This window comes from Gavia stellata, chromosome 16 (assembly GCF_030936135.1).
Source record: "Gavia stellata isolate bGavSte3 chromosome 16, bGavSte3.hap2, whole genome shotgun sequence".
In the NCBI taxonomy this organism is placed as follows: domain Eukaryota; kingdom Metazoa; phylum Chordata; class Aves; order Gaviiformes; family Gaviidae; genus Gavia; species Gavia stellata.
In genome coordinates this window covers 10,362,864-10,389,290 of record NC_082609.1, presented here as the reverse complement: position 1 = coordinate 10,389,290, position 26,427 = coordinate 10,362,864, and the positions used below count along the sequence as shown (strand labels likewise).

General features: G+C 66.2%; 3 protein-coding genes across 5 annotated transcripts in view; 2 read left to right on the top strand and 1 right to left on the bottom strand.

Annotated features, from left to right (window-relative positions):
• The window catches only part of UIMC1 (ubiquitin interaction motif containing 1), a 39,154-nt gene extending 34,104 nt beyond the window's left edge, over positions 1–5,050 (top strand). For 2 of the 3 annotated variants that reach the window (XM_059825369.1, XM_059825368.1), the window contains exons 10-13: positions 534–612; positions 2,131–2,251; positions 4,059–4,122; positions 4,577–5,050. In XM_059825369.1, coding sequence (XP_059681352.1) covers positions 534–612; positions 2,131–2,251; positions 4,059–4,122; positions 4,577–4,833 — 521 coding nt within the window. In that variant the 3' untranslated portion in view covers positions 4,834–5,050. The remainder of the gene's footprint in view (positions 1–533; positions 613–2,130; positions 2,252–4,058; positions 4,123–4,576) is intronic. The other variant, XM_059825370.1, reaches the window with a different exon arrangement.
• An 838-nt stretch (positions 5,051–5,888) lies between these two features.
• Positions 5,889–11,464, top strand: HK3 (hexokinase 3). Its single transcript, XM_059825584.1, has 20 exons — positions 5,889–6,046; positions 6,196–6,399; positions 6,528–6,582; positions 6,660–6,822; positions 7,137–7,285; positions 7,445–7,564; positions 7,682–7,777; positions 7,863–7,962; positions 8,044–8,227; positions 8,397–8,552; positions 8,670–8,903; positions 8,993–9,297; positions 9,375–9,514; positions 9,660–9,779; positions 9,868–9,963; positions 10,087–10,186; positions 10,314–10,497; positions 10,582–10,737; positions 10,928–11,161; positions 11,293–11,464. The coding sequence occupies exons 1-20, from the start codon at positions 5,889–5,891 to the stop codon at positions 11,462–11,464; spliced, it is 3,126 nt and encodes a 1,041-aa protein (XP_059681567.1).
• A 530-nt stretch (positions 11,465–11,994) lies between these two features.
• On the bottom strand, positions 11,995–24,950 carry UNC5A (unc-5 netrin receptor A). The gene is made up of 16 exons (XM_059825317.1): positions 24,827–24,950; positions 16,314–16,535; positions 16,030–16,173; positions 15,852–15,955; positions 15,546–15,726; positions 15,264–15,431; positions 14,912–15,076; positions 14,639–14,827; positions 13,898–14,197; positions 13,715–13,802; positions 13,460–13,628; positions 13,135–13,368; positions 12,867–13,016; positions 12,617–12,781; positions 12,357–12,535; positions 11,995–12,160 (listed from the first exon to the last, which is right to left on the bottom strand). Exons 1-16 carry the CDS (start codon positions 24,948–24,950, stop codon positions 11,995–11,997), a joined length of 2,748 nt encoding a protein of 915 aa, XP_059681300.1.
• Between the last annotated feature and the right edge of the window lie 1,477 nt (positions 24,951–26,427).

Here is a 26,427-nt window from a genome sequence, read left to right as displayed (position 1 = left end):
CCTCTCCAAGCAAGCCTCGTTCTTCCTAGCACATCTGCAGAAGGGCTGATGCCTCCTCGCAGCCCCCGCCTCAGCTTTCCTTCCCCCTGAGCTCGCAGTTACCACGATCCCACCCCTGCAGTAGGCACGGGTGCTTAGTTTGGCAGGGAGCAGCGCTGTGCTGCTGGAGCAGCTGTGTAACTCTTCTCCCAGGCTGTTGCTCTGCTGCGCGTCAGCTTTAAAATTACTGTAACCTGCATACTGTTGATCCAGCTGTTTCTGGCAGTAGGCGAGTTACGGTGTGGAATGGCTAGCTGGCTTCCGAGTCTGGGGAAGGTAACTTCTTCAGTATCCCCCCAGAAAAAAGGAGAATTGGCCAGCTACCTCTTCTGCAGGAAAGAACACCCTGTCCATCCCAGTCCAGTATTTCTTTGCCTCTACCATCACTTCTGCTGCAGCCTTGAGTAGAAGTGATTGAAACTTGTTGTATTTGGACATGGTGTAGGGATGATTTTGGGGTGGCTGGCAGGTAACCCTTTCTGTTTTTCCTTCAGTGCTCACCCGGCGTCAGCGAGAGGCAAGAAGTAAAGCTGCCAGTGGTGCAAGCGGCCCAACACCCTTAGACATTGACAAGTAAGTAGGTACGCTTGCTCCTCCAAGACTGTTTCTGCGCTTCCGTTCTAGCTTGCCTGTGGATGTCTTTATTCCTGTATAAATGCTGGCCGTTAGCCTTATAGCAATGTTTCCCTAAGAAATTGCCTTCCCTCAGTGCCTCTTGTTGCAGTGCTGGCTATATTTAAACCGAAGCAAGAGGAATTTGCTGTTCTCAGATTGATTATTTTTGCATTAATTTCCTTTCAGCCCAATCCATGGCGGGTCAGGGATGTGTGGTCTCTGGCTGCTGTGGGGGGAGCTGTAGCTAAAATGGTGCTAACTCAGCCAGTTTCTAATGGGAGATTTGAGCTTGGTAACCCCAGGAAAAGAAGAGGCTAGGATAGGGAGGCTGTCAACATGGCACCTGTAGTGATATTCTTAATTAAATTAGACTTTCAGAATAGCAGTGGCTTTGTTTAATCTCTTCCCATGCAGCCCCTCCTCCTGCCACCCACACAAAGCATCATAAGAGAGGATCTGACAGTAAAATCCCTGCTATGGAAGCAATTTTGCTGTTACAAACAGTGGATGGCAACATCACTAATGGAATTAGGCTAATTATAGAGAGGACAGCTTCTGTTTAGACACATTATCTGGGTAATCAGCACTGACTGGAAAGAAAATACGGGAAAAGTGCTGCAGAGTTTTGCTCGATGGGGGCTCTCCATACACGTTTTAGAGCCTGGGGTGAGTTTTACTAGGAGAGTACTGCTTATCAAACTGAACACAATGCTGCTGGGGCTGGTCCCTGGGGGCTTGTCTCTCCTTGGAGATGGTCCATTCCTGAATAGCTCCCTGAGTGGATGCTCCCCTCCTGAAGAGCCAATGCCCTCTTCTGCACAATTCGGTCCCCGCTGAGAGCTGGTGTGGAAGTGCGTATAGCTGCGTAAATCCATGCCTGACCTTCATCTCCGCTCACCCAGGATAATTTTCTTCCCAAGCACACTCGGTCATCCTGCGTGAAGCTGGGCATCTACACAAATGAGGGGGTTTGAGGAACACGCTGTGCCAGCCCCCCAGCAGGAACGCGTGCTCTGCATTCCTCTCCCAACATGGTGTGATGTAAAATGGAGATAGTGCAGAGAAAGACTTGATTTACTAGTCAGACAAGTTCATCCAGCCCTGGTAAAATGTCTCTCTGATTTAACACACTTGGTTTGCTTTTCAGGCAGAATTTAACTCCCCTTTGCAAAGCCCTTGCACTTCATTTCTGTGGATTTTGACAGGGTGCTTTATGTCTGGGGAGAAATCAGCAGTGTTTGAGATAGTTAGATGAGCAGATTTGATTACCGTCCCGCTGCTGCAGCAGCAGGATACAGAGGAACAGGCAGGGAATACTGGTAATCACTCAGTCTTTGCGATTGGTGCCAGCAAGACCCAATCTGGTGACATGTCTTCTCCATGGCGTGGCGTGGAGGAGGAAAGTCACCGCTGGTGGCTGGGAGCCCGGTGCAGGGCGAATCCTAATGCAGTGCTCTGTCCTTTGCTGCCTGGCAGGTGTGAGAAGTGCTACCTCTGTAAGTCACTGGTGCCACTGCTGCAGTATCAGAGGCATGTGGACAGCTGCCTTCAGGCTGCTAGGCAAGCTCAGGGAACCAGGAGGCTGCGAAGCGCCAAGGTGAGGGGCGACCCTGCAGACCGTCTCCTTTGCTTTGCGCTGGGTTTGGGGCTGGGTTGGCAGCAGGAGCAGTTTCCCTGGTTGACGGGATGAGCTGACCTGGTGTAGGATTGCCTGTCCCTGTGGGCCGCCATGGCCAGAGAACTTGTTGCCCTCCCTCCCGCGATGCTCTGCGAGAGCATGGACCGGTCCCAGGGGTGAGCTAATCCAGCGGAGCTGCCAGTAACCTCTCCAGCAGGCAGGCAGCCAGGGCTGTCCGGCTGCCAGACAGTGTGCCTCAGTCCTGCAGGCTTCCTCAGCTGAATATAGATGGAGTGGAGGGCAGCGTCAGGGTGACAAGCGTATCTGACTCTATCCACAAGCCCTTTCCCATGGGGAAGGCTTCAGAGCCTGAGCAGGGGGAATTGCTCAGTGCTGGGAGCAAACCGCAGCATCCCGGGAGAAACGTGGGCGAGCGAGTGTGGTGGAGGTGTGCTGGGTGTGGGGGACGTGCCTTGCTAGGGGAGGTGGGAGGCAGGAGCATGGGTAGCAGCTGGCTCACAATCACTCACCAGCTGTTGGCCCCCACCGTGCTTTTTCCTGCTTGTGATGGTCCCGGGAGAGCGCAGAGGGTCCTTCCAGGCCTTCCTGCTGGTTCCTGCGGGCAAAGCCCTAATGTCGCAGCTTTGCCTGGGCTCAGAAATGTGATTCTCAGCATGAAGATGCAACATGATGTCTTAGTTTCTTATAATCCCTTAAATCCATCACAGGCCTCAGCCCTTTGGGGATTCAGATGCAAATGATGAGATTTCTGGTTGATGATTTTGGCTGGGATACAGCCAAGCGCTCTGTGGTTCAGAGTACTGCAGGGCACGGCTGTTCCTGCATGTGACCGGCTCCATGGGGGCTGTCTGACTCTGTCCCTGTGCCCCACAGCTGGCTGGCGTGCGGGGTCTTGCACGCAAGCATGGGCACAGGGCACGGAGGAAAGGTGTTGGAGCCAGGCAGCGCTTTGGGACGGCTCGGCAAGGCTCTGTGTTTCCTCTGGCCCTGCCTTGTGCTGAGATGGCAGCTCGCCCAGAGGGGCAGGTCATGCCTGAGCATGGGCTGGGCCATTGGAAAGCTTCCTAGTGGCACTGTTGGGCTTGCAGGTTCCTGCCACAGCCCGTTTCGGGGTGCTTTGCAGCTCCAACCCTGCAGCTGGGATGCCAATGCCTTCTAGAGCAGGTCTGGGGGCAGGGAGCAGCCAGGAGAGGGGATTTCGCTGGGCCAGCAAGACTCAAAGCAGCCAGGCCAAGTGGTTTTCCCTTAGCCTGTGTCACCAGCACAGCTGTGTCTTCCCAAGGGCTAAGAGGGGGCACGAGATGTGCGTTCCTCATCTGGCTGTGCCCTGGAGGAAGGTCTTTCCCTCCGGCACCAAGCCCCTGTGTGCTTGGACAGAGCAGGATGGGGCCTGCCCTCAGAGGCACAGTGCTGGGGGATGTGCCCAAGCTGTGGCAGAGCCGCCAGTGTCCACGTTTCTCTGTTGCAGCCCCATGCTCGCTGGACTTGGGGATGGCTTCCTGCACCCTGGCCTCCCTCCTTAACGGGCTTGGCTTTATTAATTGCTCTTAGCTGCCTCTGCTCGGGCATCCGTCAGGCTGTGCATGGGGCAGTGCCCTTCCCGGTGGTGGCTGGCCGTGCTCAGCTGGAGGCCCTGGAAATACAGCACTGCCACTTGTGCCCAGTCTGACCCTGTGGGCTGGGGGAACGCGCAGCCATGGGGCCACCCCAGCTATCGGGCTCCCTCACGGCAGCGCTGTGACGGCGGTTCTCCTCTCCTTGGCAGGACGTTGGAAGGCAGGAGAGGGGACTCCTCAGGATGCTGGAGCTCTCCGAGAGCAAGTCTGCAGGTGGGAAGCTGCTTTCTGTGCCTGCCTCCCTGCTTCGGGGCTGCCCTTTCCCAGTTCTCCCCTTGCATTCCTGGGCTGTGCTGGGACAGCAAATTCCCCTTAAAGGAAGGGGTCCGTTCTTCCTGAGCAGAGCAGGAGGCTGTGGGCTTCACTGGCGGTTGTCATCCCCCAGCTGGCTGCATACATCCCTGCCTGTGCCCGCTGGACCTGAGCCAGCACCCAGAGCCCTTGCAGGGGTAGGAGTGTGCTCTGAGCCATCGCACCAAGAGATGTCCAGCTTCCTGGGGGCTGGCCCGGTGCTGCCCTCCCTGCCTGCACACTGGTGCTTCCCCCCACAGGTCCAAGGACAGGAGGAGATAAGTGGGGAGAAACGCCCTCAGCAGCACCCTCTTCCCCTTGCCCCATGGCTCACGCCGGGGGGTGGCCAGGCAGGGCTGACATGTGCTTGTTGCAGGTGCTGATGCGGGGACCCCCCTCGCTGGACTAGGAGACCAACAGTCCCCTCCCGCACTCTCAGCCAGAGCAGGGGGGCCGGCGGCGGACAGCCCCAGCTGCCTTCGGCACCTTCCTTTCGACGTCTCCCCTGCAAAACCCCACATCTCCTTCTCGGAAGCCACGGACTGTGTGGTGGACTTGGAGCCACCCACAGCTCTTCGCTTGGGCAGTCAGCAGCAGACCAAAGGCTGCCGCCGGAGAAAGCGCAAGTTCTGAGGCCAGCGGTGTGGCGGACCCCCCCCGCGGCTCCCTGCACCCCAGCAAGGGCCTGCGTGGCACCCTACCCCTGCTTCACCTGCAGCCTTGTTCTCCCACCCCCCTTTTGTATGTTTTATATGACCTGTGCAGGGAGCGCTGGGTGGAGAAGTGACTGTGCCTGTGCAGCTTTGCTCTCTGTTAAAGAAATGGAAATATATTTATGTATGTTTTTATGAAACTGCAGCAACACTGAGGAGCTGTGCTGTCTTTCTCTGGGGAATGGGAGGTGCTGGAGGCAGGAGAGGAGGAACAGCAGCCAAACGTCCAAAATCACACTTCCCCAGGCCTGCCCTCGGCCCCTGGAGGGGTGGTGTGAGCTCGGGGACCCCTGGGTGGGGGGTGGCCGTGCCCGATGCTCTCTGGAGCAGCACATCAACGACTTTCCCAGCGGGGAGCCGCGGAGGGCACCTTGGTGTCGGCTGACAGCCGCAGCGGGTGGCTGCAGAGGCCGGTGGAGCCATGACCGTGGTGTCACCATGTCCTGGGTGTCCTCCCTGCCCACCGGGCAGCTCGGCTGTGAGTCTGGTCCCCGCGGCAGGGAGGCCTCTGCCTGCTCCAGCCGCCGGAGGCTTCGAGGGCAGGATGGAGCCCCGGGCTGGGCCGTGGGGGTCCCCCCACTCCCCGGGAGCATCCTCACTCCGCTGCGGAGCCCTTCACCGGGAACGGGGCGGGGGGGCTCATCGCTGTGCTGCTTAATTAATGGGATGAGCTGGTGCAGAGCTAATTAAAACTCGGACTTAAATTTAAAAGCGCTAATAGGAAACGAGGGCGATGCTGCCGGGCGCGGGGCCGCGGGAACGGCCCCTCCCGCGGGGGCGCCCCGGGGCGGCGGGCGCGGGGCCGCCCATTGGCCAGGGCGTGGCCAGCGGCGCGGCGGGCCGGCCAATGGCGGGGCGGGGCGCCTACGGGCGCTGCTTCTGTTGCCGGGGCAACGGCAGCGGCGTTGGCAACGGTTCCCCCCGCGCCACCACCGGGCGCCCCTCCGCCACCGCTCCCGCAGCGGCCCCGCCGCCATGGCCAGCCCCGAGCGCCGCGGCGCCCTGCCCCAGCCCGGCCAGTACGGCAGGGCGGCGAGGGCCGCCCGGGAGCAGAGCTCCGCCGCCCCCAGCCCGGGCACCCTCTCCCGGCGGGGTCTGGGCCCGGAGGAGCGGGGCCGCCTGGCCCTCAACCGGTGAGGGGCTCCGGCCCGGCGGCGGCCGAGCGAAGGCGGGTGTGGGGAGGCCGCGGTGGCGGCTGGGGATGGGGCTGAGCAGGCTTCCCCTGCCCCCGGGTGTTGCACCGCCCTGGGCAGGGGAGAGACCAGCCTCCGGCCTCTTGCAGGTGGAGGGGAGACGCGGGCAGGGCGAGGCAGGGGCAGCCCCCTTCTCCCACAGCCCCCGAGGACGGCCCCGGCACCATCGCCGTCGTGGGGCACAGCTGCCCCCTCTACCCCCGGCTGCTGGGTCGTGATTGCAGTGGAAGGACACTGCAAAGTGACGATGCTGTTGAGACCACGGCCCCGTGGAGCAGGGACGCAGAGGGGAGGTGGGAGGCAGAGCCGGGGACGGGCCCCCCACCCAGCCCCGCTAGTGTGCTTGGGCATGGGCAGGCATGTGTCCTGTCCTCCTGCAGGCTGGGGCTCAGTGGGTGACACACCACCTCCCTCCACACAGGTCCCCAGTGAGCCATCAGCTGGGCCACCGGAATGATGGTCCCGCCTGCACACCGGTAAGGCCAATCCCTGCCCCGCACCCAGCGAGAGGCATCCCCTGCCCTTTAGGCCTGCCCTAACGAGCCATCCCCAGGTACAACGAGCCCTGCTGGCACTCACCATCCCGCTGGAGACGCTCCAGGCAGTGAAGGGCCGCATGATGCAGGCCATGCGCAAGGGGCTGAGCCGGCAGACGCATGCACAGGCCAACGTGCGGATGCTGCCCACTTACATCTGCTCCACGCCCGATGGCACCGGTAAGACAGCTCTGCTACCTGCAGCCCCGCACACGTTGCTGGACATGGCACTGGGGGTGCCAGGGAGGGGTGCACCAGTCTCCAGCCAGTTACAGAGTCCATAAGCTGCCTTTGCACTGCCGCTGCCAGTCCCCAGTGCAGGGGCAGAGGCCAAGGCCAGGAGCCAGGAGCCCCCTTGGCCCCTGCAGTGGTCTTAGGCTCTCAGGAGCCTCCCCTGTGGGTGAGTGACTGTCCCTGGAACAGGGTGAGGAGCAGATTTGGGTGTTCTGACACAGGGCAGGTCTCTGCCTGACACGGCCTCTGCTCCCCTGTAGAGAAGGGTGACTTGCTGGTGGTGGAGCTGTGCCAGAGCCATGTCCGGATCCTGTGGGTGACCCTCCTGGGCGACGGGAACCAGAGCCCCCAAGTGATGTACAAGATCTTTGATGTGCCGGGGGACATCACGCAGGGCAAGGGGGAAGCGGTATGAGGAGACCATGGCAAAGGGTGGCTGGTGCTGGGCTGCCCAGCACCACGGAGGCTCGGCAGGGCTCCAGGCTGGTGCTGGGGCTCTGGGCTGTCTCCCACAGCCTGGGTGCTGGGTAAGGGGGAGCAGTCGGTCACTCCGGCTGTGCCTTTGCAGCTCTTTGACTTCATTGCACAATGCGTGCGTGAGTTCCTGGCTGGCATCGGCAGCCCCCAGCATCACCTCCCCTTGGGCTTCGTCTTTCCCTTCAGCTGCAGGCAGACACAGTTGGATAAGGTGAGTGGGACAACCCTGCCCCACAGCCGCGGCCGCCTCCTCCCCAGCATGTCATCAGCGGGGAGTGGAACAGGCCTGGTGGCGGAGGCCAATGGCTCGGCCACGTGCTCTCCACAGGCCGAACTCATCTCCTGGTCCAAGGGCTTCAGCTGCAGTGACGTGGAGGGGAAAGATGTTGTGCAGTTGCTGCAGTCGGCCATCAACAAGCAGGAGGTGGGGGGCTGTGGGGTGGGGGGGGCCTGGCTGGGGGCTATCCCCATGGAAGGGCTGACGATGCTCTCACTTTGCTCCCGGCCAGCTCTACAACGTGGACGTCGTTGCCCTGATGAATGACACTGTGGGCACCATGATGACCTGCAGCATGGCGGGGGAACCATGTGAGGTCGCCTTGATCGTGGGTGAGCAGCAGGCACCCCGCGTGCCAGGGTGGTGGGTGCTGGGGGGGCTGTGCCGGTGCTCACTCCCACTGCTCCCTGCAGACACGGGCACCAACAGCTGCTTCATGGCTGAGGCACAGCAGGTGGAGATAGTGGAAGAGACCAGTGGGCGGATGTGTGTCAACACCGAGTGGGGCTGCTTCGGGGACGATGGCACCTTGAGTGACATCCTGACCCACTACGACCAGTGTGTGGACCAGGAATCCTCCAACCCTGGGGAAAAGAGGTGCTCCCACCCTCCAGCAAAGGCAGAGTCCCTGGGGCTCCCTGTCCATCCCTGAGCACACCAGGCCTCACCAACAGGAGCACATGGCCCCCTGTGATGCTCCTGGGTGCTCTCAAAAGGCTAAGGGGTGCCGTGGGGGATGACTGACCCCTGCTTGGGCTGCACGCAGGTTTGAGAAGCTGGTGGGCAGCCTGTATCTGGGGGAGATCGTCCGGCACGCACTGACCACCCTGGCTGCAGAGAAAGCGCTCTTCATTGGGAGCAGTGTCGCCATCCTGAGGACCAAGGATGTGCTCAAGACCCAACAGGTCCTGGAGATCATTGAGTGAGTGTCTGGGGACCAGGAGCTGCCGCACGCAGGTGGGGGTGGGGGTGTGACAGCTGGGTGCTCCCAGCTGTGAGCCAGTGGCCCCATAAGTCAGTGCTGTACTCTCCCTTGCAGCAATGAGGAAGGCATGGCCAAGGCAAGGAGGGCTCTGGAGGCTCTGGGGCTGCGGCCAAGCGAGCGGGATTGCTGCCGGGTGCAGCAGATCTGCCGGGCGGTGGTGAGCCGCGCTGCCGCACTCTGTGCCGCCGGGCTGGCTGCCATCCTCAGCCACATGTGCCAGAGCCGGGAGCTGGAGAGGTTGGTGGTCAACGTGGGGGTAGGCGGCGAATTGTACCGGCACCACACCAGGTGAGGACAGACATGGGACTCCTGGTGGGGTCCCACCCCAGCGGGATGCCTCATGCCCTGCCCTTGCCATCTTCTTCTCCCTCCAGCAGGTTCAGGGAGATCCTGCAGAGCGTGACGGGGCTGCTGGCCCCCGAGTGCACGGCCACTTTCCTGCCCTCGGTGGATGGGACCGGGCAGGGGGCAGCCATGGTGACAGCAGTGGCTTTGCGCCTCGCAGCCCAGCGCCGCGAGGTGGACCGGCTGCTGGCCCCGCTGCGGCTCAGCCGCACCGACCTGGAGCGTGTCCAGGCACTGATGAGGCAGGAGATGGAGCTGGGGCTGGGCCAGGAGAGCAATGCCAACGCCTCCATCCGCATGCTGCCCACCTATGTCCGTGGCACACCTGACGGCACGGGTGAGGGCCGGGGGCCTAGGGAAGGGGGTGCCAGAGAGGCCATGGCCCCGCTGATGTCCTGTGCTGGCTCCCTGCAGAGCAAGGCGAATTCCTGGCGTTGGACTTGGGGGGGACCAACTTCCGGGTGCTGGTGGTGCGCGTGGCACAGGATGGCATCCGCATGGCCAGCGAGATCTACATCATCCCGACCGCTGTCATGCAGGGCACTGGCGAAGCGGTGAGGATGAGGACCTGTGGCCGAGGGACAGGGTGAGGGGTGGGAATTGCCTCCCCCCTCACTGCCTATGGGCCCGGGAGGAGGCTGGGAGACCCCCACGGCATTGCCCCAGCTTGGTCCCTGAGACCATGGCCACTCTCTGCAGCTCTTTGACCACATCATTGAGTGCATCATGGACTTCCAGCTGAAGCAGGACCTGATGGATCAGGTCCTGCCACTTGGCTTCACCTTCTCTTTCCCCTGCCAGCAGCTGGGCCTGGATAAGGTGAGGGGGTGGCTCTGGCCGCAGGGAGATGGGGAGGGCCCCCGGGTACAAGGCAGCTGCCTGGCTTCTGATACTGCTTCTCTTGCAGGCAGTGCTGCTGAGCTGGACCAAAGGCTTCAGCGCCTCGGGCTGCGTGGGGCAGGACGTGGTTCAGCTGCTGCGGGAGGCTGCCCAGCGCAAACAGGTAGGCAAGGGCTGGGGGCTTGTCCTCTGTCCCTGGGGTGCCACCCTGCACCCAGGCGGTGCCAGCCCCAGAAGCCAGCTGGGTGCCACTATGCCGCATGTGTGCCTGTCTCCGGTTTGGCAGCACTTAGGGCTGAAGGTGGTGGCCGTGGTCAACGACACAGTGGGAACCATGATGTCCTGTGGCTATGATGACCCCAAATGTGAAATCGGCCTCATCGTAGGTGAGGCGCACCTCTGCACCCAGGGGGTCTCCCATCCCCTCACCACCAGCCCACGGGTCCTGGCCACGGGGTGCCAGGCAGCTCTGCCAGGGCTGTGGTCGGGGTGACACCAGCACGGGGCCCGCAGGGACAGGGACCAACACCTGCTACATGGAGGAGATGCGTAATGTGGGCACCGTGGAAGGGGAGCAGGGCCGCATGTGCATCAACATGGAGTGGGGGGCCTTTGGGGACAATGGCTGCCTCGACAACATCTTCACAGACTTCGACCGGCTGGTGGATGAGAAAACAATCAATGTGGGCAAGCAGAGGTGGGTGAGGGCCCTGGGGCAGGGAGGGGCCTGGGTGGGGGTGGCTGTGCCCAGCTAAGGCTGCCAGGGCTGTGCCCGGGGCAGGTTTGAGAAGCTCATCAGCGGCATGTACCTGGGCGAGATCGTGCGCCACATCCTACTGGCACTGGTGGAGAAACAGCTCCTGTTCCGCGGCAAGCCCTGCCCCAAGCTCCAGACCACAGACATCTTCCAGACAAAGTTCCTCTCCACCATCGAGATGTGAGTGCTGGGCTCCGGGGGGTTCCCAGAGCCCAGGGTGGGGGCTGTGAAGCCGGAGCCCTGGGAGAGGAGCCATGCTACACTGATGGGGTATATGCAGGGTGATGCCACCTCCAGTCTGTGGGATGGGGATAGTGATGGGGACGGTGATGGGGACAGCGGTGCTAATGGTGCCCCTGGTCCGGGGCAGCGATGGGCTGGCCCTGCGGCAGGTACGGGCCATCCTGCAGGACCTGGAGCTCCAGGCCAGCTTTGAGGACAGCATGCTGGTGCGGGAGGTGTGCCAGACCGTGTCCCTGCGGGCAGCCCAGCTCTGCGCCGCCGGCCTGGCTGCTGTGGTGGAAAAGATGCGAGAGAACCGGGGCCTGGCCCAGCTGGCCGTCACTGTCGGGGTGGACGGCACCTTGTACAAAATGCACCCGCGGTGAGTGGGCTTGGGGGTGGCAAGCACCCATCGGGGACCCATGCCCTATGGCATGGGTCTGGGGGGGGGGGAGCACGGGGTGCCCGAGGTGGGGGGCACCCGAACTCACCCTCCCCTCCTGTTCCCCCCAGCTTCTCCCAGCACCTCCAGCAGATGCTGCGGGACCTGGCGCCCAACTGCACCGTCACCTTCCTGCGGTCAGAGGACGGCTCAGGGAAAGGGGCTGCTCTTGTGGCAGCCGTGGCCTGCCGTGGGGCCGAGCCCCAGGGACAGCCACTGCTGCCACCACCATCACCCCAATAAAGTGCTTTGCTCCGCACCTCCGACTCCTGGAGGGGACACAGGGCAGGGGGCGGCGCACGGCCGGGCGGGCACAGCCCCACGTAGCAATATATATCGAATTTATTTACATTCACGTCCGGCAGACCCCCCGCCCGCGGCACCGCTATGTACATAAGGCCAAGTGTAAATACTTGAATGCACTTAATACAGAATTAAAAAAACGGTCTTTACACAACACGGCACGGGGCCCGGGGCCGCCCGGCCCCACACGCAGACAGCACGACGGCACCGCACGCACGACGCACACCCAGTGCCCCCCCGGCCCCCTGCCATGGGGCTGCGGGACCCCCAGGGCTGGGCTGAGCCCTGCTGCCGCAGCGCTGGGAGAGGGCCTGGCCGCCGTGGAGCACGGGCATCCTTCTCTTGCAAGGGGGCCAGGCGGCCCTCCCCATGGGCTGTGGGGCAGCGGGGGCCCGGGGGCCGGCCGGGGCCCCCCCTGCCCCATGGCGGTGGTCCCCCAGGAGTGAGGTTGGGCCCCAGCCCCACCACGCTCAGCACTCGGCCTCGGAGACGGCGAAGAGGGCACCATCCTGCTTGCCCACCTCAGCCACAGCAGCGGCCAGCTGTGAGAGGTTGCCATTGGGGAAGTGCCGCGCTTCCCACAGGTTGAGGATCATGGCCGTGGGGCTGGGCTTCGAGGCGAAGAAGCTGAGATGGCTGAAGAGGGGACAGAGGGACCAAGTCAGGGCAGGGGGATGGGGATAGGTGGCCCCACCTTGGGCACCATCCCGCTCCCAGGGTCCCACAGCATTCCAGCATCCATCCATAGGTGCAGGATGAGGCCAGAAGCCCCTGTCCCCATCCACCGTGCCACCCCGTCCCCATCCCCAGCGCTGTCCCCATCCCAAGCTACCTGTCGAGGTTGAGCTGCTGGGCCAGCGTCCTCCAGTCGGCTCCCCGGGTGCCTGGTGGGTCCAGGCTGCTGATGATCTTCTGGCGGATGAGGAAGGGGATCTTGAAGGCACTGGGGCCCACCAGGGCTGGGGCACCCACCTCACTGTCGGGGACCAGCCAGTCCGAAAACCTCGTGTCCTAGGGGAGAGCACCGGGGATAGTGGGGGGATGTGAGCCCATCCCGGGTCACCCCTGGGATCCCCCCAGCCCTGCCCTCACCTTGGCGATGTTGAAGTTGACGGTGAAGCTCTGCCCGTCACCCTCCACCTGCCAGACCCAGATCTTGCAGGCCAGCTCGCAGGTGCTGGGGCTCAAGCGCTCCAGGGTGAAGGTGCAGTGCAGGAAGGGCTGCAGCCCGCTCCAGATGTGGTAGAAGGGGATCTCCTGCAGTGGGGCGATGGGTGGGGGGGGTCAGGGTGGCAGGGACAGCCCCCCATCCCTGTCCCCACCTGCCAGCTGGGCTCCTCACCTGGTAGCTGGCGAGGAGCTTGCTTTTCCAAAGAGAGCTGGGCATGTCGTGGATGGAGAGGCGCAGGTTGTGGTAGCTGTCCTTGAAGTGCAGCACCCGGGGGGCTCCGATCAGCTGCCCCCCCAGCTGCTTCTCCAGCTGGATCACCTCCTGCCAGCACAGGCAGCAGTTGGGCAGAAGCTGCTGCGCCCTGGGAGCCCAGCCCTGCCTGCACAGCCCTCACCCCGAGCCAGGATGGGGGGGCTGTTGCGTGGGGACCCCCCAGTACCTTGAGAACGTCCTGGGTGTCGCTGAGGCAGTAGACGCGGATGTTGTACTCGAGAGAGGGGCAGGCGGCCGGCGCGAACAGGACCAGCTTGAGGCGCTTGGAGGCTGCCATGCTGAGGGACTCCCCAACCAGGGCGAAGCGCCCCAGCTGCTCCGTGAAGATGTAGCAAGCCTGCGCTTCCAGCTGGCAGTAGTAGAGCTCTGTGCACGGCTCGGCGCCCAGCTGCAGCACATCCTGCGGCACCCAGGCAGAGATGCACCCCAGACACAGGCATCCCGCCCCCCCCCCAACCCCGACCGCCTCGAGCCCCACGGCGGGTGCTCACCTCCCACGTGCCCTCGCATGACTGCTTCTTCAGCCGGATGCTCCAGTTCTCAGCACTGGCCTCCACGCAGTGACCCATGGCCAGGATGGCAGGGCGGGTGAGGAGGACCCCAGGGGGGCCGCAGCTGACGATGGGGCTCAGCAGCGTCTGGCAGCCGGCCAGGGGCAGCCTGGGGCAGCGATGGGGGCAGCTGAGTGGAGCCAGCCCCCCCCCCCAGCAGCCCCGTGTCCCGGCAGCCCCGGCCACGGCACTTACCTCACCTCCTCCTGCTTGTGCAGGGTCAGGTAGACCTCGTAGATCTTCCCCCGTGGGATGGCATCGGGTGGGATGAGCAGGCTGATCCCTGAGTGGGGGGGTGCAGGCGCAGAAGGGGTGAGCCCCATGGGGACCCACCCACACCAGGCGATGGTCCAGCAACCCGCGCCCACCCTGCCTTACCTGTGTTGGGGATCATGAGCCGCCCCCCCAAGAAATTGAAGGTGCCGTAGGCCATGTTGGTGGTGCCGCGGGGCAGGGAGCGAAAGTAGCTTTGGGTGGAGAGCCGGGCCACGAAGTCGGCACCCTCGGCAGTGGGCGAGCTGTGGTGCAGCGTGTGCCGCCCAGCACCCAGTGGGCTCAGGAGGTGCCCATTGGGCAGCTGGAGCTTGGCAGGGCCATCCTGGCGTGGGCAGAGCGAGCCCTGGTAGGTCATGGTGGCGGTGCTGAGGTCGGGCTGGATGGTGAGCAGGCTGGGGTTGTCTGCGGCACAGAGCAGGGGACCGTGGCACCAGGCACGGTGGGGACAGGGAGACCCTGCCAGCGGCACAGCGCACGGCCCCTGCCCCATGGTAAGGATCCTGTGGGGCACAGCCACCCCCGGGGTCCTCGGAGCGCACAGCACCAAGTCAGGGCACAGCACCTATATGGACCAGGGACCCTATAGGACACAGAGCCCCCACCCACAGCCAGGGACCCTATGGGGGCACAACACACTGACCCCACAGTCAGGAACCCTTTTAAGACAAAGTCCGCATCCCTATGTCAGGGATCCTATAGGGGACAGACCCCTGTCAAGGCCAGGACCCCATGGGGCAGAGAGCCCTCCCAGAGCTCCTCCCAGGGGCATGGCTGCCTCCAGGTCCCAGGGGACACTGTGTCCCAGCACGGCTGCAGAGTCCTGTCCCCACAACCCTCGCTCACCGGCCTTGCTGGGCTTGATGCTGACGGGCTGGAAGCCAGCAGTGAGGATGGAGGAGTCGGCCACGTCGGCGTCCAGGCCCCCCTTCTTGCGGCAGTACACCAGCACCCCCACCAGCAGCAGCAGCACCAGGCACACGGCCACGGCCACCAGCCCCACGTACAGCGCCACGTCCTCCGCACCGGGGGTGGCTGCACGGGGCAGAGCATCAGCACCCATGGGCACCCGCAGTCCCCCATCCCAGGGGAGGTCCCCGCTATCCCCGCTGTGCTCACCATGGCTGCAGAGCTCAGAGGTGCAGTTACGGGTGTCCAGCTCGGGGCCGCGGCAATCGTGGCCCCCATTGCGCGGCGCCGGCTCCGAACACTCCCGACTCCGCCAGTGGGTGCACTCGGCCCCGCACACCGACCACTTGCTCCACTCCGACCAGGCACCGTCCACTGTGGGCACAGCCGGGGGTCAGCACCCCGCTGCCATCCCCCTCCCCTGCCCTGGGGCCGGCAGAGACGGACACACGGGGGGTGAGAGGACGAGACACCCAGGGCGACAGGGACGGCGGTGGGTGCAGCAGGGAGTGCAGCATCGGCACGGTGGGCAAGGCAGCGATGCCCCGGGCAGGGTGGGTACCTGGGCAGAGGGTGGTGCAGGCAGTTTTCTGCACATTTTGGCCCTCACAGAAAGCCCCCCCGTTGAGAGGCGTGGGGTTGGTGCAGGTCCGGCTCCGCTTCTGCCAGCCCCGTCCACAGCTGGTGCTGCAGCCCGACCACTGCGTCCATGTTGACCAGCCGCCGTTCACTGGGTGGAGAGGGACCCGTCAGTGCCCCGGCAGGACGGGGGATGCAGGGAGGGACAGGACGGGGAGGGCGACACCAGGGCAGCATGGTGGGGACAGGCGCGGTGGGGCCATACCATAGACAGTGATGGCGGCGGAGGTGCTGCGGCGACGGGCCACAATGTTTTTGGCCACACAGGTGTAGTTGGCGGTATCGGCCAGGCGGGCCTGGCGCAGCACCAGGCTGTGCTCTGGCGTCACGTAGACGTTGGCGTCCAGCGCCGGGTCCACCAGCTCCTCATTGCGCAGCCACTCCACCTGCGGGACACAGGGACGTCACCAGGTGCCTGGCCACGCCACCCCCTCGGGGAGCACCCACAGCATCCCTGCAGGCAAGGGGCACCCCCAGCTGCATCCTGACCTGCCGGACCATGGGGGCTCACCTCGGCGGGGGGGATGCCCTCGGGAGGGCGGCATGGCAGCACGATGCCCTGCTCGATGGAGACGTCCCTGGCTGTCGGCTCCTGCTCAAAATTCTTGCGCAGATCTGGGGAGGCGCAGAGGTGAGGGGGGCAGCTGGGGCCAGCGCCCTGTCCCACCTGGGCACCCGCAGACACTCACAGGCGATGCGCACGAAGGCTTTCTGGCTCTTGGTGGTGCCAGAGGAGCTCCAGGCCACGCACTGGCACCAGTACTCCTCCAGCCCAAAGATCTTCTCCACTTGCTGGCGGGTGACCTCAATGCGCACCTCCATCACCGGCAGCCCTGCCATCAGCGGGCGGCACGTCAGCACCAACACGCCAGGAACGGTTCCCACAACCCCTGCCCCGTGCAACGCCCCCCCAAGAGCAGCGCATGTGTCTCCCCATCCTGGGGCCAGCGCTGTCCCTCCCGCCAGCACTCACCAGTGCCACGGTCAGTGCTGTGCTGCGTGATGTGGTCGCCCTGGTGCACCCACTCGCCGTTGCACTTGAAGTAGATCTGGGTGGCAGGGGTGGCGCGGCAGGCCAGGCTCACCGCCTTGTTCTTCACGATGTAGACGTCCTCTGGCTCCAGCTGGAAGTGTGGCAGCAGGTCCGGGGATGCGCCGGACACCGGGTTGGCCACAGTCGCGCTTTGCTGAGCACCTGTGGGGAGACGGGGGCTTGGCCACCTCCGGCGTGCCTGGGCTGGGTGATGACCCATCCTGGCACGGCCTCGTGCCTCACCACTGTCTCCCGCCGCCGGCGACACAGCAGCCCCCTCCCAGCCCCACCATCCATCAGGGAGAGCAGCCGCACGGTGGCTGCGCCCACTGAACCCGCGCCGATCCCTCATGTCCACACTTAGCGCTAATGAAAAGGAAATGTAGTGTGACCAACAAGGGCCATCGCTCACGCCTCCTGGGGCACCCACCACCCCCCCCTCCCCAGCACACTGCGAGGCACCAGCTGGAGGCCGCATCCTGCCCCCCTGCACCTTGGGGTGGCACAGGGATGCAGAGCGAGCGGTGGGGTGTGTGCCCCATGCCCTTGGGGACACAGCAAGGTGGCAGAGTGGTGCGCCCTGTCCTATGCCGCTGGCACCTGCCTGGGAGTGGGCACAGGCACGGCACACGGCTGCTGGCTGTCCCCAGGGTGGTGAGGGTGGCTCAGAGCTGCACACACATCCCTTGGGGGGTTGGGCATCCCCCAGCTTTGCTTGGGGGCTGCGGGTGCTGTGCACCAGGGTAGGGTCCCCACAGGGACAGCAGTGCCGGGGACATGGCATGTGGCAAAGTCCTGTGGTGCCTGTGTCCCCCAGCCTGGACATGGCCAGGTGCCCTCGCTCCCCCCACCCCACCAGCACCCACTGCAGAACGAGTTAATAAACCAAGGCCCTAAATAAGCATTTGATTAACAAACGATAAAATAGCGATTGTGTCACTGAATGAAGCTGTAATTGCTGCTGCTAATTGGCTGGTTAGGATTTAATAAGCAATTAAATGGGATGGAATGCGCAGTAATTAAGTGCCTTCGTTTGGCAACCGTCCGCAGCCCCCCATGCACCCGTGGGACCCCCGCTGCCCGTGCCCACCCCGGCTGGCTCCCGCCTGGCACAGCCGCCTGCGTGACGGGGACGTGGGGGAAACAGGGATCCCTCGGGCCCCGGCTGAGTCCTCCAGGGGGGCTCTGGGCCCCGCTGCTCCCCCCAGCTGGATCAGGCCCCTCCGGGCTGGGGAGCGGGTGCCGGGCAAGCGTGCCGCGATGCCCGCCGGGACGGGCAAGGTGCGGCAACTAATTTACGCGGGGAAGATAAACGGCCACCATAAAGCGCCAGTTATTACCCCATCAGCACTTTTACAATGTCGCTGGCAATTAATTTAATTAAAACCCCTGTCAGGGATATACAGGCATTTCATATTTCACTGGTTTAACGACCCCCCAGCTGCAGCCCAGGGCTGGCCCTGGGGGGTCATGGCGCGGACAGGCGCTGCGGTCCCCGGCGCAGTGCCGTCCCAGTGCCGGCTGCGGCACGGCTCGCCGCAGCACCTGCAGCTCACACCGCCGCGCCTCCTGTGCGGGCACCTCTGGGTTCCCACACCACACTGCCCACACTGGCACGTGGGGCTCTGCGCTGTGCTGGCCGGGGGGCTCAGATGGGCAGAAAGGCAACCCAATTTATTTACTGAATACCAGGTTTACCGCTGCACAGCACCACCACTGCCTCCTGCCCGGGCAGCTGCAACAGGCATGCCAGGTGAATGGGGCAGCAGTGCTACGGGGACCGGCCTTTCAATCACATGTGAAATAAGTACAGTGGTCGCCGAGCTGTGTGTCTATCCATCACGGCCAAGTGGAGGGGCGCGCAGGGCCAGCACCGATGGGTGAGGGAGGCAGGATGGGCAGGGAGCCCCCCCAGCTGTCCACCCAACTGGGGTGCCGGGTTGCCTTGCGGGCAGGGTGGGACCACAGGCAGCAAACGAAGCTGGGAACATGCAGCGAGTGGCAGAGCCGGGGGGCTGCCAGGCACCCCTCAGAGCCCCCGGGTGGGATGCCATCCTGCCGCTTGGCACCACGCTGGGCACTGGCAGGGCTCTGCGCTGTGGTGCGGTCATGGATGGAGCCATGCAGCACAGCCAGGAGGCCAGAGCTGGCCTGGAGCCCTGGCGAGGGGATGAAGGGGCTGCGGTGTGGGTGCCCCATGCACACCACAGGCACCCCATGCATGACGGGTACCCCATGCACCATGAGCACTACTTGCACAATGGGCACCAAATGCACTACGGGCACCCCATGCACAATGGGCACTCAATGCACCGTGGGCACCCCATGCATCCCGTGGCTGTCCAATGCACCGCGGGCACCCCACGCAGCATGGCTATCCCAAACACCACAGGTATCTCATGCACTGTGGGTGCCCCATGCCCTGCGGGCACCCCATAGCCCACGGGTGCCCCGTACCCTGCAGACACCCCATGCACTGTGGGCACCCCACACACCACAGACACCCCACACAGTGTGGGCACCTGTAGCCCATGGGCAGGGGCACAGCGTGGGCACCCCGTGGGCAGCGGCCCCCCACGCAGCACTGTGCCGGCTCCCGCACCACGTCGGCCTCGCAGTTCACCTGCCGCTGTGTTGCCATGGAAACAGGCGAGATGCTTATGTCACCTTGGCAAAGGGAACCGGGGAACTTCGGCGGGGATGGGGGACGGGGACCGGGGGTACATTGGGGCGCAGGGTCCTGCTCACCCCTGGGACCCCACACACACACTACGGTGGGGGCATGGCCCTGGCTGGCCGCTGTCTCGGCAGCCAAAGAGGTAATTGGGAGCATGGTTTGCTACCAGCACCGATAAATCACGGCCGGTAAAGCCAGTGCATTAAGCAGGGCTTTATTATCAATTATCCCCCGCCCATGTGGGCTAACAAGCGTGCCGGCGGGCCTGGCGAAGGGGCAGGGTGCTGGGGGCTGGGCTGGGGAGCAGGGCTGCGGCACCCACCTCGGGGTGCAGAGCAGATGAGGGCACCCCGCTACAGGCTCTGAGCACCCACCTTCACTCCAGCACTGCAGGACCCCCAGCTGCTCCCGGTCCCTTCCCCATGCGCAGAGCCCCCCTGCTCCCTGCACCCCCCAGCCGCTGCCACCCTGGGTGGCCCCCCAGCCCCTCACCGTAGCGCCTGGGCCCTGCAGCATCACAAACACCAGGTGTACTGGTGTTACTGGGCAGGGCGAGACTGCAGGACGCTGCATTGCCCGGTGGTGGGGGGGCACTGCCAGGACCCACCAGGCGCCAGCGGATGCCCCCCCAGCCTGGTCACTCCGGTCCTTGAGGGGACCCGGTGCCAGTGCCACCTCCCCAGCAGTGCCGATCGCAGCATGCCGGGCGCCTCGGTGCCTGCTGCGGGGAGATGCTGGGAAGGTCAGCGTGTTCTTGGCGAGAGGGGGCTGCCCGCCAGCAGCTGCGGCAGTGCCAGCACCGGCACCGGCACACCAGCGTGCGCCCGCTTGGCACAGCTGTCCCCAGGAGGGAGCCGGCAGGTGCCTGCAGCGGGACAACGCTCCAACGGCACGGGTCTGCCCCGAACACCGCTACCCAGCCGGGACCCGCGCATCGGCCGTCCCCGGCAGCCCTGCCCCAGCCTCCCCTGCCCGCACCCCTGCCTGACGCCCGCCACCCTGGGGGTCCCGGTGGCGAGGTGGGGACCTTGACGCCAGCACCTGCCCCCGCCGGCTGTGCCTCCCTCCGGGGACCTTCCCGAATCCCCACGGGCTTTGCAGCCGGCAGATTCAATCCCAGCTGGCGCCCCATCCATCGCGCTCGTGCCAGGCCTGGCACGCCATTAACATGAAAGATTTCCTCGCACTTCGCCAGCGCCGGCCTGCGCCCCGGCAGCAGGTAATTAAAGCAGTAATTGCTGCTGATTGCACCAGCCTAAATGAGGGAAGGGTGGGCCTCGGGGGAGGGCAGAGGATGCCCAGCTGTGCCCAGGGGAGCCAACCCTGCCCGCCGCCCCGCAGACAGGGTCCCCACGGCCAGCACTTTGCTCTCCGCAGGCCGTGGAGGAGGGGAGCTGGCACGGCTCGCTGCCATCAGAAAGCTTGTCTGAGGCTGTGAGCCGGGCACCATCCTGCCGGGAGAGGCTGGCTCCAAGCGGCGATCATCCGGTGCTGCCCCGGGGAGACCCCCAGCCAAGGGGCCGCGGCATGGCCTGGCACTGCCCCGCTGCCCGCAGCGGCTCCGACGCCCACCTGGAGCATCTGGGCACTGGCAAACGCTCCCCCTGCACCCCGCTTCCCACCCCGCGCAGCCCCCGCGGTGATGCCAGCCGGGTGCCGGCCCCGGCTGGGCAGGGAGCCGGCACGGTTGGATGCCAACGCCGGGCAGCACGGCCCGGCTCCCGGCTGGTCCGGTGCGTGGCGAGCACCGGGGACGATGCCACCACGGGCACAGAGCGCCGATGCCTCTCCTGTGCTCCAGCGGGCACAGTGCCCCCCCCCGGGTGCCCCCGCCTGCCCCAGGACCGCGTCCCCGATTTCCTGGCGCGTCTGCACAAGCCGGCCGCTGTCCTGCCCCCCCCCACGACCTGTGCCCCACGTATGCCAGCCCCACGGCCACGCGAGAGGCTGGGGGGGGTGGCGGGGGCCGCAGGGTGCCCGTCTCCCGGCGAGCGCGTGGCAGCGTCTGGGCGCTGATTAAGCGAGCGCTCGGTATGAATGAATTAGTCAGGCGGGTTTGCATGACAATGGAGCTGCCTAATTACGGATTTGAGCTGATAACGCTCTCCCCATTACATGCAATTAGCATGTGCCAGGGCGGGCAGGGCTCCCGGCGGGCTGCGCCCTCACCCCACCCCAGCGCCCGCCAAGGGGGCTGCAGGGCCCCAGCCGTGCCCAAGCCTAGCCCGGGGTCTGGGGACAGCGGTGCCGCAAGGACAGCCGGGGGTGGCAGCCTGTCCCCAGGGACCACCTCTGCCTGCCTGGGTGCTACCGGCCCTGGCACCCAGTGCTGGGCACCCTTCCCCAGGCACCCACGGAGCCGGTCCCCTCTCGGCCCCATGGCACACACAGAGCCCTGTTCCCTGCCAGCCCCAGGTGCCCGCTGAGCCCCACAGCCCCCCCAGACCCAGCGTGCCCGCAGGACCCCTGCCAAGCTGTGCCAGCCCCCGTCAGCAGCACCGCACGGGGAGAGGGTCCCATCCTGGCCCTGGTTCAGTGCCCCGGCCTGGCACTGGGATGGTGTGGAGGGAATGGGACCAGCCCAGCCCCACGTGCTGGAGCTGTCGCTGGGGTCCTGAGCCTGGGGAGCTGAGCAGCTTTCCTGGCTCTCCTTTAGCTGACAGTGAAGAGCAAAGGCTCCCACTGAGCCCCGGCCCCGCTGGGAGGAGCGTCAAGGTCACCCTCAGCCCTGCGTCCCCGCTGGAGTCAGGGGGGAGCCGGGTGTGAGGCTGGGGAAGGCCCCTCCAACCACACGATGGTCCTGGGTGCCACAGTCTGGCCCCACGGCCTCTCCCCCCCCCCCCTCATGGGTGGTACGTGGCTGTGACAACAGCCCCGGCACCCCATAACCCTGCGGCAGCAAGGACTGGCTGGACGGGGCTGGGACCCAAGACCTCCAACCTGTGGGCAGGAGCCCCAGGCTGGGCAGGGTCTGGGGGGCCAGGGTGAGCTGTGGTCTGCCTGACACCCACCCGGGAGCAGCATCCAATGAGCGGGCAAAAAGCAGGGTCAAGGGGAACTGGGCAACTGGGCCTGACTGGGATCAGGATGGGGTCCCAGTTTGCATCATCTGGAGCCAGCCCACCCCAGTCTTCCCACAGGCAGACACACAACGCATGGAGTAGTGGCGGTACCGACAGTCGGAGTGGCGCTGGCACTGAGGATGCACCCCTGGGCGCAGGGCAGGGCATCGCAGGACATGCACGGTGCACAGTCCCTGTACCATCATCCCGCGAGCACCAGCACCAGTCCTGGGGTGGTCCTGGGCGCTGCTGACCACCCAGGTAGGATGGACACTGAGCTGCACCCATGGCTGTGAGGCACCTGAGGTAGCTCTGGGGGTGCCCAGCCCCAGCGGCACCACCAGCGCCCCGGTCCCCTCCCGCAAGCACCTGCCAGGCTCTGCACGGTTTGATGTAGTGCCAGCCCTGCGTGGCACTGAGCCAGAACAAACAGCCCTGGGCGGGCTGCGTCTGCCGCGTGCTCGTGCTGACAGCCGGCACGGGCCGGCAGCTTCCCGGCTGCCTGGCGCACGCCAGCCCTGCCCACTGCCCTGCCCTCTGGCCTGCCCCGCGGAGGCACCAGTGCCCAGCCAGGCACAGGTTGTGGGCCGCTGATGGAATGCAGTGACCTGGGCTGCCAGGCTGTGGGGTGCAGTGGTTGGGGGCTGCCTGCTGGAGCCTGAGGGTCCCTGGCAGCCCAGTGAAGCCGGTGGCACCATGTGGCTCATGCACAGTGAGAGCAGAGTCCATGGCCAGAGGAGCTGGGGCAGGAGCCGGTGTGGGTCACGGTCACTGGGGCGAGTACCAATCTGGGGCAGGAGATGCTCTGGGGCCTGGCACTGGCTGCCACAGGTGCCCAGGGGAAGGGCCCACGGCAGCGCTGGGCCAGGGGTAGCTCTGTGGAAGGACCCTGCCCCTGTGCCCTTGTCCACCTGCCAGCGCAGCACTTGAGTGGGGCAGCCCCTGCAACTCGGGTGCTCACCCTGCACTGCTGCCCACGGGCGAGCCCCAGCCTTTGCTGCTGCTCTTGCCCTTCCCCTGCGGGCATCGGCAGCAGAGCCGGCGGCCCACACCAGGGATGCTGCTCCACAGCTGCAGGCAGGGGCCCTCCGCCTGGACACCTGCATTCCCCTGTGCCCAACCTGTGCCTCGGCGGCCTGAGGGAGGGGTGCCCTGCCATGCCAGGCTGGAGCAGCACCCGGTGCGCAGACGCCCAGCCCTGCCATGTCTGTGCCGAGTGGCAGCCGTGCAGGTGGCTGGGCTCAGTCGCGCCGTGGCCAGCTGTGAGCTGCCTGCCAAGAAAGCGGTGGGGACAAGCTGGAGAGCCAGCACCGCACTGCCCCAAGTCGGCGCTGGCACCACCGGGCCCCCACACACCTCCCGGCACAGAGCCAGCGTGGGGTGGCCTGTCGCACCCCCTGTCCTGTTGTCCCCCACCGCCGTCTGTGCGTCACCACGGCCCCACGGGTGCTGTGGGGACAGCAGTGCTCCATGCCCAGCTGGAGGTCGGTACCCACAGCGCTCTCCACACGGGGTCCCCTGCACCCAAGGGGTACCCATCCAGCGTGCCACCCACCGCGACGGCTCTGCAGTGTCCCCCTGCAGACAGGGCCATGCTGGGAGCGCTGGGCGTGGGGTCCCTGGGGTGACCGCCCGGGAAGGATGTCTGCGGGGAGCACGGGGGCTGCAGCCCCCCTGGGTGCCCGCCAAGGCCAGTCTAGGGGACGTCTCCGGTGGCGGCAGGAGGGTCGGTGGGCCGGGCCCCCGGGGCACAGAGAGGGTGTCATCGTCCTCCCCGCCCCCCCGGGCACCCCGCAGAGCGCACGTCCAGCCCCGCGCAGCTCCCCGCCCCCAGCCCGGTCCTTTGTCTGCAGCCGCCACTTCCAGGCTGCCGTGACACCTGCCAGCAGCCGCCAGCCCCGGGCACCCGCCGCCCCCCTCGGCCCCCCGGCCCGGCAGCCGGTGCCGCTCAGCCCCGGGGGTCCGGCCCAGCCCGCTCCCCCATCCGCCGGGTCCTGCCCGGGGGGGGCAGAGCCGCGGGCTGCCGGGCTCCGGACCGTCTGCGTCTGCAGCAACACCGACGCAGCCCCGCACACCCCCCACGCCACGGCCACCCACGCGCACACCCGCGGGGTGACAGCACCCCTCCAGGCTATCCCCTTCTGCGCGGTCCCCCGTGTCGGGACCAGGTGACGGGGACGGCAGGGACCCCGTGCATGGGGCAGGGACGCTGTGCGTGGGACAGCGAGCTCGTGCGTGGGGCAGAGACCCCATGCGCGGAGCAGGTCCGCTGTGGACACCCGTGCCCGGGGCTGGCAGGGCCCCGGGCGAGCGCAGCCGTGTCGGCGGGGCGGGAGCGCCAGCCCCGCCGGTGCGGGCAGCGTCCGGGGGAGTGTCGGCTGGGCACGCGTGTGCGGCCATGCGTGGGCATGGGGCAGGGGGCGGCGGTGCCTGTCGGGGGCCAGGGCGCGCTCCCCCTGCCCCGGTGGGCACCCGGCACCCCGCGGACCCCCCGGTACCCCACAGCCGAGCGGGGGGCACCCCGCACCGGGCACGGCTCGCGGTCCCCCCCGCGCCTCGTCGCCGGGAGGGCACCCGGCTCCCCGCAGGACGCCCGCCCGCCGCCGCTCCGCGGGTGACCTTGCCCAGCGCCCGGTGCCGGTGCCGGGTCCCCGCCGCTTCCCCCCCGCCCCAGCCCGGAGCCCGGTGCCCGCGGGGCGCGCGCGGTGACTCACCGGCGGCGGCGAGGAGGGCAGCGGCGAGCAGGGCACCGAGCGGCCCCGGCGCAGCAGCGGCGGCGGTGGCGGCGGCGGCGGCGGCGGCGGCGGGGGCCCGGCGGCGGCGCGGCCGCGCACCCATGGCGCGCCCCGCGGAGCGCTGCGCGGCGCGGCGCGGGGCGAGGGAGCAGGGCGGGCCGCGCTCCGCGGCGCCCTCAGCGGGCCATGGCGCCACCGGCCCCGCCACCGCCACCGGCCCGGCCCCGCCGCTGCTGCCGCCCGCCGCCGCGCCGCTCCGCTCCGCCCGGGCGCCGCCAATGCGGGGCGGCGAGCGCGGACCCGCCCGCGGAAGGGACGGCGCAACAGCTGGGCGCGCCCCCGCCGCCGCCCCCCGCCCCGCGCCCCGCTCCGCACCCCCGGCACCGCACCCCCCCCCGTCTGCATCTCCACTCCGCATCCCCGCCCCGGGCCGGCGCTGGCGGTCCGCACCCTTCCGCGAGCGCAGCAGCCCCCGGCGCGGCACCCCTGGTTTGCGGCCCCCCCGGGCACGGTGCACCCCCCCAGCACGGCGTCCCCCCCTCGGGACACCTCCCCTGGCAGGGCACCCACCCGGCACGGCACCCACCCCGCACCCCACTCTGCCCCGAGCCCCTGCAGCCCCCCTGAGCCAGGTGATGCCCAGGGTTCCCCCAGTCCAGCCTGGCACCCCACGGGTGGGTGGGGGGGATGCCCCCAGGAGAAGAGGGTCCTGCTGGCACCCTGCCCTGCACCCGCTGGCTTCAGTGGGCAAATGCGGTGTCTTGTCCTGGGAAATGCTACGGAAGCAGGGCCACTGTCTCAGTGGGAACATATGCCACCTGCGGGGCCCCACCTAGCCACTGCACATGGGGGGTCCAGCCCCCCAGTCCCCCTCTCGCAGGGGATTTGGCTCTGCCCTGGCTGCAGGATGCAGCCCCTTCCATCCCAGCGCTGTCACTGCACACGGGGTGGCACAGGCATGGGTGCCACCCAGCCAAGGTGCCCGGCAAGCAGTGCTGCCCGCACCAGCGGGCAGATTGCAGTGTGGGCAAGGGGCAGGGGGCAAAGCGGGGTGAGGCTGCACTGGGTGACCGACGTGCTCCCCAAACCCCGTCGGAGGCAGAGCCTGCACCAGCGGTGTCGAGCAGCCCCTGTCCCCAGCAGTAGGGGCCGGGCAGGGGCAGGGCTGAGCAGTGGCTCCCAGTGCGCGCAACGATAATTTCATTAGCAGTTCCAAGAACAATTAACAACTGCTCTGACACCTTCAAGAGCTGAAGCGGGTGTGAAGCCAGTGCAGCTCTCCCGGGTCGCACCAGCTGTGCTGTGGCCTCCATCTACCCTGGCACAGCACTGGTGGTGCCAGGCAGAGCCAAGGGCACTGCCAACACAGCCCTGGCAAAAGGCCAGAGCCATGTCCCACCGTCACCCCCCTGCCAGGGACCTCCGGTGCTGATACGGTCATGCACTGGCCATGTACGCAGGCAGGGCAGTGCAGGCGAGGTGGCACCTATGGGTGCCTGCTCCCATCCCGTATTGCACGTCCCAGGCAGTGCCCCGAGCCCCAGCACATCCCACACAGGCCGTGGTGGGGGGCGGCCAGC

Excerpts from the sequence above, each read along its gene's own strand:
- HK3 (XM_059825584.1), top strand. The coding sequence starts at position 5,889 with ATGGCCAGCCCCGAGCGCCGCGGCGCCCTGCCCCAGCCCGGCCAGTAC. Across the intron at positions 9,298-9,374 it reads TGGCACACCTGACGGCACGG|AGCAAGGCGAATTCCTGGCG; the intron begins GTGAGGGCCGGG and ends GGCTCCCTGCAG. Across the intron at positions 10,498-10,581 it reads ATCAATGTGGGCAAGCAGAG|GTTTGAGAAGCTCATCAGCG; the intron begins GTGGGTGAGGGC and ends TGCCCGGGGCAG.
- UNC5A (XM_059825317.1), bottom strand. The coding sequence starts at position 24,950 with ATGGGTGCGCGGCCGCGCCGCCGCCGGGCCCCCGCCGCCGCCGCCGCC. Across the intron at positions 15,077-15,263 it reads CTGCACCACCCTCTGCCCAG|TGGACGGTGCCTGGTCGGAG; the intron begins GTACCCACCCTG and ends CTGTGCCCACAG. Across the intron at positions 13,369-13,459 it reads CATGCGAGGGCACGTGGGAG|GATGTGCTGCAGCTGGGCGC; the intron begins GTGAGCACCCGC and ends TGGGTGCCGCAG.